This window comes from Colletotrichum fructicola, assembly GCF_000319635.2.
Source record: "Colletotrichum fructicola Nara gc5 chromosome Unknown KSG_Nara_v1_contig01, whole genome shotgun sequence".
Classification (NCBI taxonomy): domain Eukaryota; kingdom Fungi; phylum Ascomycota; class Sordariomycetes; order Glomerellales; family Glomerellaceae; genus Colletotrichum; species Colletotrichum fructicola.
In genome coordinates this window covers 423,964-437,119 of record NW_027094051.1, presented here as the reverse complement: position 1 = coordinate 437,119, position 13,156 = coordinate 423,964, and the positions used below count along the sequence as shown (strand labels likewise).

Sequence of the window (13,156 nt, the reverse complement as noted above, 5' to 3'; positions counted from 1 at the left end):
GATACGGCAATCTGCCCTTTGTCTTTTTGTCTTTTGTCTCGAGACAGGCACAAATCATCGTGAGATTAGGGCCAGGGCATCGGCGCGCCGGCGCGAACGCCCCCAACGTCTGCCCGCCTTAAAGAGCCCATCCCATCCCCCTACCATCCCATTTCCCACGTAGACGGTTCTGAGAGACCTCCGACTCCTGTCATCATCTCTCTCTTCTGCTGATCTGCTGCAACCTCCCTCCGGGAACCGGCTCTGCTATTTTGCCACGCTCAACACCTCCCACGCTGTGCTTTGCGCCGGCGCCTTTCCTTCTTCCACTCTCACTCCCATCTTCTCTTCTTCCTCCTTCTCACACGAATTAGACGTTTGCAGCGCCTGGCATGGCCGATCCAAACGCGCCCACCCCGCAGAGAATCAACTTCGACGACAACCTCGAGAAGCCCGACCGCATCACCTCGAGCTCGACCATTGACGAGTGGCAGAAATGGCAGCGTCCTGACGTCGGATCGAGCACCGGCGTCGCCGGCGGCATCTACTTTGGCCGCGACCTCGACCGCGTCGGGTCCAGGGGCCGCGCCCGCAGCCTCTCGCGCGCGCGTACCAGGGACTCGACTGTTGAAGTCGACGAGGGCGGTGACGATTGGAGGCGCGATGATGGAAGGAAGAAGCAGATCTTTACAGGGACGACTTTGATTTGGTTCGTGGCGAGAGTTGTTCAGGAACGCGACATGTCACTAACATGATGACAACAGGCTTGCGTATCAGTCGATTGGTGTTATCTACGGCGATGTAGGAACAAGGTAAGCCGGATCGCAAACACCCATCATCACGCCTACTTACACGTCCACCAGTCCCCTCTACGTGTACTCCTCCACCTTCACCGACGTCCCTACCCCGAACGACCTCACCCAGGTCCTCTCCCTCATCATCTGGTCCCTCACGCTCATGGTCACCGTCAAATACGTCTTCATCGTCCTCCACGCCGACAACGAGGGCGAGGGCGGCACCTTCTCCTGCTACTCCCTCCTCACCCGCTTCGCAAACATCACCACCGTCGACCCGCGCGAGGAGGCCACCCTCAACTTCGAGCGCTTCAACACCCAGGACGTCCGCCCCGTCACCCGCGGCATCCGCTCCGCCATCGAAAAGTCCAAGATCACCCGCGGCTTCCTCAAGACCATCGGCGTCCTCGCCGTCTCCATGGTCATCGCCGACGGCATCCTCACCCCCGCCCAGTCCGTCCTCGGCGCCATCCAGGGCCTCTCCGTCGTCAAGCCCGACATCAGCACCTCCACCATCGTCGGCACCACCTGCGGCATTCTCGTCCTGCTCTTCCTCATCCAGCCCCTCGGCACCACAAAACTCGCCGGCGCCTTCGCCCCCATCGTCATCGTCTGGCTCGGCTTCAACGGCGCCTTCGGCATCTACAACCTCGTCAAGTACGACTACACCGTCCTCAAGGCCTTCTCCCCCTACTACGCCATCCACTTCTTCATGGAGAAGAAGACCGAGGGCTGGCGCATGCTCGGCGGCGTGCTGCTCTGCTTCACCGGCGTCGAGGCCCTCTTCGCTGACCTCGGCGCCTTCAGCATGCGCGCCGTGCAGATGAGCTGGCTGCTCTGGACCTACCCCTGCCTCATCCTCGCCTACTCCGGCCAGGCCGCCCACCTCGCCCTTTTCCCCGAAAAGTACACTAACCCCTTCTTCAACACCGTGCCCCCCGGCATGCTCTACCCGTCCCTCATCCTCGCCGTCCTCGCCGCCATCGTCGCCTCCCAAGCCATCATCACCGCCACCTTCCAGCTCTCCTCGCAGATCATGAAGCTCTCCTACTGCCCGCAGATGAAGGTCGTGCACACCTCGTCCACCTTCCACGGCCAGGTCTACGTTCCTCTGCTCAACTGGCTGCTCATGCTCGGCACCATCCTCGTCACCGCCGTCTACAACAACACCACCTCCCTCGGCCACGCCTACGGCGTCTGCGTCATCTTCGTCACCTTCTTCGACACCCTCATGGTCACCCTCGTCGCCATCCTCGTCTGGCGCCTGCCCGTCTGGCTCATCTTCCTGCCCTTCCTCGCCTTCGCCACCCTTGACGGCCTCTACCTCTCCTCCGCGCTGAACAAGGTCCCCGACGGCGCCTGGTTCACCCTCATGATCTCCGCCCTCATGGCCGGCATGTTCCTCCTCTGGCGCTTCGGCAAGGAGAACCAGTGGCGCGCAGAGAAGGAGGACCGCTTCCAGCCCTCGTCTCTGCTCGCCAAGGCCGCGGATGGAGGTTTGAAGTTGACACCCCGCTGGGGCGGCGACCTGCTCTCCCCCGTCAGCGGGTTCGGCATCTTTTTCGACAAGACGGGCATCCAGACGCCTAGCGTCTTCACGCACTTCGCCTCCAAGCTCGGCGCCCTCCCTGACGTTGCAGTCTTCTTCCACCTGCACCCCGTCGAGGTGCCCTCCGTCCCTGACGCGGAACGCTACCACATCTCGCGCTTCGCCAACATCCCAGGCTGCTACCGCCTCGTGGTGCGCCACGGCTTCATGGACGAGGTCGTCTCCCCGGACCTGGGCGCGCTCATCTACGAGCAGATCCGGCGCTTCGTCGTCCGCCAGGCGGCCGCGAAGGCGGCCACCGCCAGCGAGCAGGAGACCAATACGTCGGGCACGGCGACGGAGTGGGAGGAGACGGAGGGCCCGACGGAGCTGAAGGACGAGCGGGTCGCGGCGGAGCTGGCGAAGCTGGACCGCGCGTATGCGCACAAGGTGCTGTACATTGTGGGCAAGGGGCAGATGCACATCCGCACGGGGACGAATATTTTCAGGAGGATTGTGTTGGGCACGTTTTTGTGGATGAGGGATAATACGAGGGCCAAGATTGCGAATTTGAGGCTGGCGATGGAGAGGGTTGTCGAGGTTGGGTTTGTGAAGGAGATTTAATTAGAGTGTCTTGCGTTTGATGGGTTTGAGGCTTGAGAGGGATGAGATAGAGTCTCGATAATTTCAAGTTCGTTTCCCACATTTCTTCCACGACCATCTCATGATTTGGATGTTCGTCGAATCATCATTATCTCGCACCATCAACTGCAGTACTTCCCTCCACAAGTGACATGAACCCCTGATTGCTGGCGGCCCCTTAAGTTTCCGCAAAGCAGTGATCTTCTGTTTGCAATCCCCTACATCCACCCACTGAGACCGAAAGCCTTCGGTTTGAATCCTATTCACTCATAAAGACAGCCCTCTACCGGCTTCTCAGCGTCTTTGCTCGTAAATGAGCAGTGGCCCGGCTCGACGTCTTTTCCAGAAACAACACCCCAAGTCAGAGGCAATGTCGCCAAAGAATCCCTTTCTGATGGGTCTGCGTGGCACGCCGCGGCGATTGCCGCACTGCAGCTACCCACCACAGGAATTCCGCCGTAACGCAGACGAAAATAGCCCGAAGTGACGAGAAATGCAATCAGGACAGCCCCTGCAACCATGACGAGAATAATCCCAATAGGCGACCACCCGGAAGAAGTGTTTTCATCCGAGAACTTATCGTAATCGTTATAAGATTCTACCCTGATGAGAAATATACTCTGCGAAATGAGCCAGTGGAGACCACCGGAGAATGCGGCAAGTGCCAACGAGTAACGGTACGGGAGTTGGAGGAAGTACGTCTGTCGCTGATGGCCTTGAGGCCAGGTAGACACTCTGAGACCTTTCTTTTTTCCGCCGAAGAACCTGTCCCATTCGGCAGCTAGGGATATGCAGGTGAAAAGGGCGTTGTAGTTGAAATAGATGAGCGACATCAGGACTTGTGGGATGTTGGCCAAAATTACACTCAGAATGAGGACATTCCGCTCGGGGTTGAAAACCTTCATGATAGTGTCGCTGTGGACGACGCCAGGCCCGTACTTTTCCAGTGACACTGGCGCCGGCGAAATTTGCTCACGAAGATCCGCAAGTCCGAACAATAGTAGTCCGCCACAAACGCACAGGGCTAGCACGCATCTGACAGCGGTGTTAGTAAATCCCCTCAGGTGGGAGGAGAGAGTATACTCACAGGGAAACGCAAACAACCCATCGACTGATACTGCCACCGCTGAATTTTCGGTGACGTGTAGGGTCAAAGTGCTTTGGGCTCGGCTCCCAATTCTCTTTGGAAAAACATTTCTTCGACTTGAGACACATTTTCCGCGTATGCCCGTCTGGAATCTGAATATACGATGCAACGGCATCTCCAACTGTCAAGATTGGCTGCTCAGTGTTGCCAACACCATCGTATGCAACGAAGAGCATGAGGATAGCCTTGGCCAAGTTGAGTATGGTCACGACCCAGCAGATTGCCCGACTGAAGAACAGCTTCGAATGCTCGAATGTCTCCTTATTGTAGCAGCCTCGAACGTCGAGGCCCAACGGCTTCCACGGAATGGAACCTTCCTTCATGTTGACGACCTTCTCGTCACAAGGGGTATCGTCTGAATAATACCAATCCGTTACGTTTTCTTTGCATAACCAATTGAACGATCCGGATACACCTCCCACGTACGCGCCGGCTGCTCCGTATTGAACGAATGTGACGTTGATGCCCGTGGAATTGGTTACGAGGACGAGGCTTCCCCGCTTAGATTGGAACGCGGTGCCGTAGTCTTCGAGGCAGGCGGTAGGGTCGCGGTATTCGAACGTCGCATTTGGAAAAGAGTAGAGATACCTGGTCCTAGGGAGGAGACCCGTGTCGAGTGTATCTGGCAATGACGTTGAATCCCTCCCTGGCACCGATTGCTCACTTACAACAAACACAGAGTACTCATTCGTCGAAATCGATGCGAAGATGACGGAGTTGAAACTGCAGCCAGGTCAGCACAGCCCATTCCCTTCTAGGACGAAGAGCTTCGTACAGTAGATGTAATGGGAATGACGATATGGACAACAGGACCCAGAGCACTTTTCTTCGTAAAGTGATGCTCCTGAAGTTTCGAATCGTCGGTATGCCAACATCAAGCCATCTCTTCTCCGAGTGAGCCTTGTCAAGCTCGCTTCGCGTTGGCGCCATCAAGCATTGCATGCAATAGTTACTTCCCGCAAGCAGAATGGTGCTGATGATATTGATGACGATGTGCATGGCTGTATTCCAAGCCTTCACGATCGTCTGTTCGCCCTCCCAGATAAGGCCAACACCGTCGGGGGCGTCCTGCGTCATCGTCCAGATGGTGAAGGAGAAGTTCACTATGAACGTGAAAAGTGCAGCGGCGGCAAAAGACAGAGCGCCTCGTCTCCATAGATCGCGAGGCACCAGGCCCTCGGAGAAGGGAGATTCAATGGAAAGTTTCATGCTGAAAGTGCAGGCTGAGCGAGAGGCAATCCGTTGAACGACAGAAATTACCACCCAGAGGTTGAACCACAAGGTTTCAACCGCAGGCTGTCGGAGAGATCCCATCTCTATTTGACATCCACCAGCCTTTCTGTCAATACCTGGGCCTTGGAAAAGCATCTTCTGTGCCGCAGGGATGTCTCAAGCAGCACGTCTAAGGCAGGCTCTGCCATAGGCGTCAGAAGAAAGCTCTAATGTAACCTCAAGCCACCAATCCCAAGAGATTTACAATGGCGTTACGAGCCTGATTGTTTAATAATGAGACTATAGAAGCAGGCTACAGACTGGTAAGCTGGTTCGCGATCCCGGTTCTTATGCCGTTCTTATCGTTGCCCCCTTCCTTCGGAGCGCCACCTAATCTCAGCCGTACTGGGATGTCGCACAAATCTGACAGTACTTGCCACTCTATTTCATTGCATTCATCCTCCATACTACACAATCGGCGGCTATTCCAACACTGGTCTGTGACTGGACGCCAACAGGAACAGAAAAGGATGATTGCAACACAACCATGGCGACAAAGATAGCATCACACCGTATGCAGCGGTGACTGATATCACGGAAGGCTGCATCTCGCAAATCAAAACGAAGATTTGCTGTCGCTCGGCTGATGGGCCTTGCTTATTACGGCAAGTCAGCATCTCAGTTTTGTTGCAGGTTGACCACTTAATCGCCAGACGCCCATGTAAGCGCAAGCAGGCTACCTTGGCACGGTTAACGTACCCACGGCCTGGAAGTCGTTATGGGTCAACGAGGGACATCTCGCAGCAAAGACGGAGGCCAGCTGTGTTGAGGAGGTGAGTATGACCCAATTTTGGCATTCAGTTCGGCGAGGGAGTGTTAACACAGGGGCGCCGGGCAACGGTTCATACTTTACCAATGCAGAATGGCAGCGTCTACTCCAGCAAAGAATTCCAAGACAGACACGTCCATAATTGTGACAAGAGCCGGAGTAAATAGACAAAGTCCACAAGAGAGGCGGAGAGAATAGACTCAGTGATTCAGTATCCAATTTTGAGCATTATTGATGCAGCAGCTGGGGACAGAGCTTGTGGCGTGAAGACTTTCGCAACATGGGGCGAGAGATCTCATAGTAAGGTATTTCAGGAAGGACAAACCAGTGGGAAATGAAAACAAAAGTACCCGCCAAAAGCCTGCTGTGTTCCCCCAGTAAGAGGCTACTAGTAACTTCTTAATGTCTTTCTTTTCACTGTAGTGCGAAGTGACGTTATGTAACAGGGGGGGATTACCTCCTTTCGCCGAGCCTTGTTCTAACTACTTTAGATTCTCGAAGTTCACATTTGCTGAGTTGTAATCGGGGGTCTAGGCTTCATAGGTAGTGACTGAAAGGATGCGGATGAGGCTAAATGACATTGGATTAGTTAGTGAACGAGCTGAGGCTAATCATGAGACTACCAACGTTTTCAAGAAGAACGTCCATAGCCTTTCATCTTACCATCATCTCAAGATGTTTTGATTTCGCTCTGCATAAACGTTTCCGAGGTTTACCATCGCCTGCTTCAATAACTTTCAGACCAACTTTACAACAGTGCTGCCTCTGCCTCGAGAAGGTAAAAGCTCGCCGTCCATGGCCCCTTGCAGATAGCAATCTCCAATCATGTTGTGCACTCTCGATTCCCCACTCCCATCTGACGCCCGGAAAACAAATGGAACTCGGAATCCGTAGACGCCCCAAATTTCATCTCCAGTCGTTGCTTGCGGTAGACAGAGACCAATTCGCCCACGTTCCGTAATGTAAAGTGCTCGTTGATTCAGAGAAGAGCTCACTGCAGAACGATAACTTCCGTCTGAGAAGCATTTCAGATCACCAGTGTTAATCACTGCGTTTAGCTCCTGCTTCCCCGGGCGTTCCTCCGCCCGAAGGCGTCGCGAATGTTCAGACCTTGCTATAACATTGAAGGCATACTCGAAAATCGTCGCCAAGATGTTGACTTTCCACATTCGCTGAGCGACAAACTTACGCCTCCAAGCTGCAAACTGGTTATCTGGCATCCTTTCTGCGACAATATCCGCGCATAACAAGGTGGCTAATTGCTCATGAAACGTAACATCGGTGGTTTTATCAGCAAAGCCACTTTCTCTGAGTAGGCAAATCCACTGAAATAGGGCTTTCTTCAATGACTCAGGGCTCGTAGGATCGTCAACCGTCTCCCCAACAACTCGAACCTTGTCCATAGGAAAGCCTTTGAGGTGCAATTGCCTCCCCTGAACCTTGACATGCCCTCTCGACCACCCCGAAGGCTGATACAGCTTCGAGAATCCGATCCTCCCTTGATGTGCGTGAAGGGCCTCGTGACTCCAGCTCTTGGAAAAGTCTGGCACCCATGAGGGTCTATAATTGGCTGTTGTAGAATCTGACCCAAAGTTCATCCATTAGAGAACACGGTAGTCTATTCCCCAGCCGAGAAAGTTGTTGAGATGCCCCCTAGAATACTTCGCTTCCCTCAGCATGCACTCGAAAACCGAGGTGAAAAGAACACCTTCCGGAATGGCGTAGTCGAGAGGGCAGTCCTTGTAGAAAGAGGGCGTCATGCTCCAGAGAGAGTAGATCCTATCCCGTGCGTCGTGGCACTGCCGGCTGGAAAAGCTCGTCACAATGTTGTAAAAGCAATCTCTCCCGTCCGTCGAACGCCGCCCGATAAGAACTTCGCGGCGGTGCTGTACCTTCGCAAAAGCCTGGTAAAACTTGTTGAGCTGTGTCATCCTTTCTTCGGGGAAGAGATCGATGGCCTCTGTACAATACGACCTCAACCGGTCACGATGCTGCCAAAGACGCTCATTATAACCTTGATATCACAGCTGTCTGCTGCATAGTGAAGGAAAATGACCCGCGGGGGTAGGAATGCTTCCTGCGCAGTCCAGGCCCTGGTCCACCACGAGCTATTTGCAAGGAGCAAAAACCCGTTCCAGAGAGCATCAAACTCGGCTGTCTCTGCAAATCTGAGTGTTTTAGTGCGCTCGGAGACATGGTAACCTGGCACATCGTGAAAATGGTCTCCGGCTATGAGGGAGCACAGACCTCCAATACTGCCAACGCTCTTGTTTCTGGGTGTTGTGACGACATTGTGTGTGGGATCAGGGAGCCAGACGTTGACTTGCGAGCAAGACTTGTATATGTCAGCCATAAGCGCGACTTGTTCGGACTTCTCCTTGTCACCCTCCTGATTGATACAGATGCCGTCTGCCCACAACCGAAGCGGTCGGCCATTTCTCCGAAGGTTCCGGAGAAAGGACCCCAGGCTCGCGGTGATCTGAAGTGATATACGGTCGACAAGTATGGTTGTCCGTGGCGAGGTACTATTGCCCCATACATATGAGAGAGTCTCGAACTTTTCCTTCTCATGCTTGAGATTTGCGACAACGAGGCTTCCGCGAAGTTGATCATCACCACCATCTGTAGTGGGGGGATGGAGAACCAGAACTCGGAATTCTCCGGCGCCAGGAGTGAGTGGCCATTGGCTGTACATATCTAACTTGATGCTGATTCTCATGCCATAGGCCGAACAATCATAGTCGTAATGTTGAATGAAGTAGCTTTAGCCAATAAAAGTAGGAGTGCTGCCGTATTCTAAGCTATCATACGATCATTGTATCTTCTTTGAAAGTGCAGCGCAATTTCTTGACTTCTAATATAGAGAAGAGAGAATGAAATTAGAAAAAGCGGTGACAGGTTGGTTGAGGATATGACGTACTGTCGGACACCTTACGACTCGGCTTGTAGCTATTGTACAACCAAACGAGGCGCACTCCTAGGTGAGACAGTTGGCCGCCGTCATCAGTACCCACAGCTGCGTCTGAATTTCGAAACCGAGACAAAGGTTTTCGACATTTACGTAAGCCTAACACAGCGGGCTGCTCATCTTGTAATATGCAATGGTGTCACTAAGTACGTTGTAGAGGTTCAAAGCAGAAAGAAGCAGCTCGTCGGCGTGTTGCTTTCTCCTTATGAGGGAGGACGGCTAGACGAGAAGCTGGAAAGCTTACACGTAAGCCGCATCCGCGAACTTCAATGCATAGTTCGGTGAACAACGGCAACAGACAGAATTACTATGCAGAAGCTTGTATCTCTCCTTAGAGGATTCTTGGTAGTCGTGCTAGCTTGTAATCAGGGTATTGAGCATGGTTACTATGAATATGAGCCTTCTTGTGAGTCTTGGGGCAGTCTCACATGCTTGTATTGATCCACGTCTATTGCTTCCTCCAAAGGGTGCAAGCTGTGGCATGGGACGCCAAATCGGGAGCCTAGGATCACTAAGGTATGTTGAGAGGCTATTCAACAAGTTTAGGAAGAATAGAACTCGAAAAGACCTCAGACTGGCATGTTTAAGAGATTACACGGCGATTTAATTATTTTCGCTCTCTAGAATCTGAAATTGAGAGCTGCTTAATAATTCTTAATTCATGAAAAGGGTGAACGGGAAGGCCTGTGAGTAGGATCTTGAAGCTAGGCTTCTGTAGGTGAAAGTAAAGCAGGACATTGTGTTCAAGCTAGCTGGTTGCCCTTAGTAAAGTGAGTCGTAAGTGTAGCAAAGAAAGTCATTGCCAATATCCATGAGGTCCCTGATAGGAAGGGTCACATCGATAGTTGAATTGGTGCGGACCTCGAAATCGAGAGTGACATTGCCACCGAGACGGTTGTCATGGTCAAAAGGAGTAATTGGGCCAGATATATCGTGGAGACGCTCCGTCAGATTTCTCGATTGCCAGGACCACCAAGACCGATCAATGTTGCAGTGATGCAGCCAGAAGAGAGGGTCACCAGCTGTTAACTGTAAGCGGGTGAATTTGGATTGGGGCTCAAAGGGGTTCGACTCACGACTGGCCCAGATATCGCTCAAGACACCATACATACCACCAACACCCTGATGACCAGCGCCGTGGATGGTATCTTCAGTGAGTTTGCTGAAGAATCCGTAGTCAGGCTGCGCCATTCCCTCCGCTACCGAAGCCGCATTTCCGAGGCTCATAAATTGGTTAGGGGTGAAGTCCCTTCGGACGCACCATTCGTTGTAAGCAACACTGTTCTGGGGGCCCATGTGAAGGGTAAGGTTGGCAAAAGGGCCGTTTGGGATGCACCCGCCCCCAGTACGGTCAGACATGTTGAAGACAAGGGTGCCACCGGTCAAGGGAATGCCAGGTTCGGGGTTTTCAGGTGTACCAGGCACCCATTCGCCGTTCCCGCCGAAACCTGTGTCAGGGTCGAAAACCGGGGACTTGAGCATGTCATCATAGCTTGCCACGTCCAATGACCAGTCCCAATATGGCTGGGCTCCTTCATATCCGCAAAGCCGTAGCTCCCGCTCGTAGGCCCACACAAGCAAGCGATGCCAGGGATAAAAGTGACCCTAGACAAAAACACTTTTTGTCAGTACAGGAGCATATTTAGATTTATAGATCTCTCTTACCACAAAGTGGTTCGCAGAAGCCTGGAGGATATGGTCTCCGACAAAGTCTTCGTAACGGTTGGTAACCCCAGGCAGGATTTCCTTCGAATTGACGGCTGGCTTATTGTACAAGCACTTGACAGCGTCAATGTAAGACTTCTTGTCTTCCGTCGAAAGCGTGCGCCTGCGTATGAGTCAATTACTGCTGAACTTGTACGGAAAATGAGACCAGGAAGGGATAATGGTGGGAGAGAAGAAAAGCACTCACCATTCTTTCCGAACCAGAGGCTGGGTACATGTACTGTTGGCTTGTTTCTTAACCAGCTGTTCGCCAGTGGGCATAGCAGCGAGAGGGTTGATGAGAGCCAAAGCGGCCAGAAACCAAGAATAGGTGGCCATGATTTTTGCCTTTTGCCAAAGCGGCTTCTGTATAGTTGCGAGTCAAACGATAACCTTGAAGCTCAGTGAGGATCGCGAAAATTAAAGGTGTTATTTAGCATTACTTTTTATATCACCACACTACGGATGCAAGCCTGTCCAACACATTCAAATCATCATAACCAACTACTCACTAACCAAAAGTCGTGCGTTCAGCGCTCGGTCGGGTTGTTGAAATGCCCGTTCGGTCGCAAGACGTTGCTAGTTGCCGAAGCGGCCCGCTGCCAAGCCCAGATAGTCTGCCCAACGAGGCGGGAAAAGCCTCAATAATCTAACAGCCGAGCTTGGCATGAAGAATCTCAAGTGTACAAACAAATTCTGGAATCTTGTTGACTATCATACTAATGCTCAACTGTAGGCGCAAAATGCCACACTCAATTCAATTAGGAAGTCACAGACTCTGCATGACCAGAAATCAGTACCACAGACTCATCTAGGCTCAACATCGCGCGCGGCATTAGGAAATGGGAAGGCGCCTGGCGTTGGAATCGCGCGCGGCTCGGGAAGGAAGAAACATTTGTCTTCCCGATGCCCATCTTGACCGGAATGTTTTAGGAGTTGAGGAATAGAATGCTTGGCAACACTTGCAATAGTTCCGCGGTCAATTAGATTTGCACCAAGTCAAAACTATTAAAGCAACTTCCCATCCGTTACAGTCGCATCATTATAAGTCTTTGAAATTGTCAACCAGTTCAAGTTCTTAAACCTGCATTTCACATACCCAACACGCACGTCAAGATGCTCTCCACGTTCCTCCTGACTGCAATCGCCGGACTATCCGTAGCCAGTCCAACCATCGTTCACCGCCAGTCGGGTGCTGTTTATCCCGACGTTGCCGACACGCGCTATGCAACAACCGAAGCCGTCAACACCGTCCAAGAGTACTTTACGGCAAAGAGTCTCCACGACGTTCAGCGCTGGATCGGCTACTTCGACACCACCGAAGGAGTCTATGTCGACGCAACTTTGGGCACCTTCTTTTCTCAGCCAGATCTTCTAGCAACCTTCGAACCCGTTGTTGCCGGTTGGACCGCGGATGCGAAGTCCTACCCACTGCGAATCGTTGGCGATGCCAACAGCGCCGTGGTCACTTTTGTCGACACTCCGGCCGTCTTTGGCGCGGAAATGCGCTTGATCGCTGCGTTTGACTTCCGCGACGGCAAGGTCTTGCGCCAGGTCGACTACTGGGACTCACGCCTCAACCCTGTTTCGGCGTACCGAGTGCCTGATGACCAGTTCCCCACCGACTTCGCCGAATCGCGTGTAGCATCTCAGCCCAATGAGAGTATCCAACGCGCTGCAGATGAGCTCCACGCAGCTCTCACCGGGGGTAATGTCACCGCCGTGGCTGACCTTCTGACTTTCGATGCTGTCCTACAGGACTTTACCACTCGCACGCGCATTGAAGGCAAAGCGGCCATTGAAAGATACCTGAACAGAGCTCTGCCCACTTTGCCCTACGGTTCCGGTGCTGCCGTCCGCCACGTTGTTGGAAGTGCCGTGGGTGGAGCCTATGAGTGGAGAGGTCGTTCTGGAAGCGGGGCCGACAACGGAATCACAGCTCTTCTGCTCAACCCTGAGGGCTTCATCACCGAGCTCACCACTATTTGGGATGCTTCTCAGTTTGACAACTCCACTCTTCAGGCTCTTGCTAAATGCTCGATTGAATAATCCTACGATTGGTGGAGGAAACTCATGTTCATCTTTAGCGGACAAAATGATCTGGAATGGATGTCTATATTAGACTGCCAGCTCAAGATTTACAATCTCAAATGCAACTATGTAAGAAAGAGAGGTATTGATGGTGGTGTAGAGAAGCCGGGACTTTAGCGAGCTTGGTGTTCAATGTAGTAGGTTAGCATTTAAATACAAGCCTAAAGTGCAAATCAAACATTAAACAGTTACAGGCTTTCTCGCTAGCGCTAGTCGGAGTTATACGTTAGATTAGCAAGGCTGCTTAACCTTACCTGCAGCT

The 13,156-nt window shown here is 52.7% G+C and overlaps 4 protein-coding genes across 4 annotated transcripts; 2 read left to right on the top strand and 2 right to left on the bottom strand.

Moving 5' to 3' along the window:
- Positions 1-371: 371 nt before the first annotated feature.
- Positions 372-2,925, top strand: POT5 (Potassium transporter 5; the record flags this gene model as incomplete). Its single annotated transcript, XM_032023327.1, has 3 exons — positions 372-688; positions 744-791; positions 843-2,925. The coding sequence occupies 3 exons, from the start codon at positions 372-374 to the stop codon at positions 2,923-2,925; spliced, it is 2,448 nt and encodes an 815-aa protein (XP_031879998.1).
- A 281-nt stretch (positions 2,926-3,206) lies between these two features.
- On the bottom strand, positions 3,207-5,299 carry CGGC5_v000129 (uncharacterized protein; the record flags this gene model as incomplete). Its single annotated transcript, XM_066150633.1, has 4 exons — positions 3,207-3,978; positions 4,031-4,712; positions 4,755-4,813; positions 4,866-5,299. 4 exons carry the CDS (start codon positions 5,297-5,299, stop codon positions 3,207-3,209), a joined length of 1,947 nt encoding a protein of 648 aa, XP_066009706.1.
- Positions 5,300-9,861: 4,562 nt separating this feature from the next.
- Positions 9,862-11,142, bottom strand: CGGC5_v000128 (Tyrosinase-like protein orsC; the record flags this gene model as incomplete). The annotated part of the gene is made up of 4 exons (XM_032023324.1): positions 9,862-10,121; positions 10,176-10,704; positions 10,765-10,927; positions 11,012-11,142. The coding sequence occupies 4 exons, from the start codon at positions 11,140-11,142 to the stop codon at positions 9,862-9,864; spliced, it is 1,083 nt and encodes a 360-aa protein (XP_031879994.1).
- A 777-nt stretch (positions 11,143-11,919) lies between these two features.
- CGGC5_v000127 (uncharacterized protein) lies at positions 11,920-12,852 on the top strand (the record flags this gene model as incomplete). The annotated part of the gene is made up of 1 exon (XM_032023323.1): positions 11,920-12,852. The coding sequence occupies one exon, from the start codon at positions 11,920-11,922 to the stop codon at positions 12,850-12,852; it is 933 nt and encodes a 310-aa protein (XP_031879995.1).
- Positions 12,853-13,156: the final 304 nt, after the last annotated feature.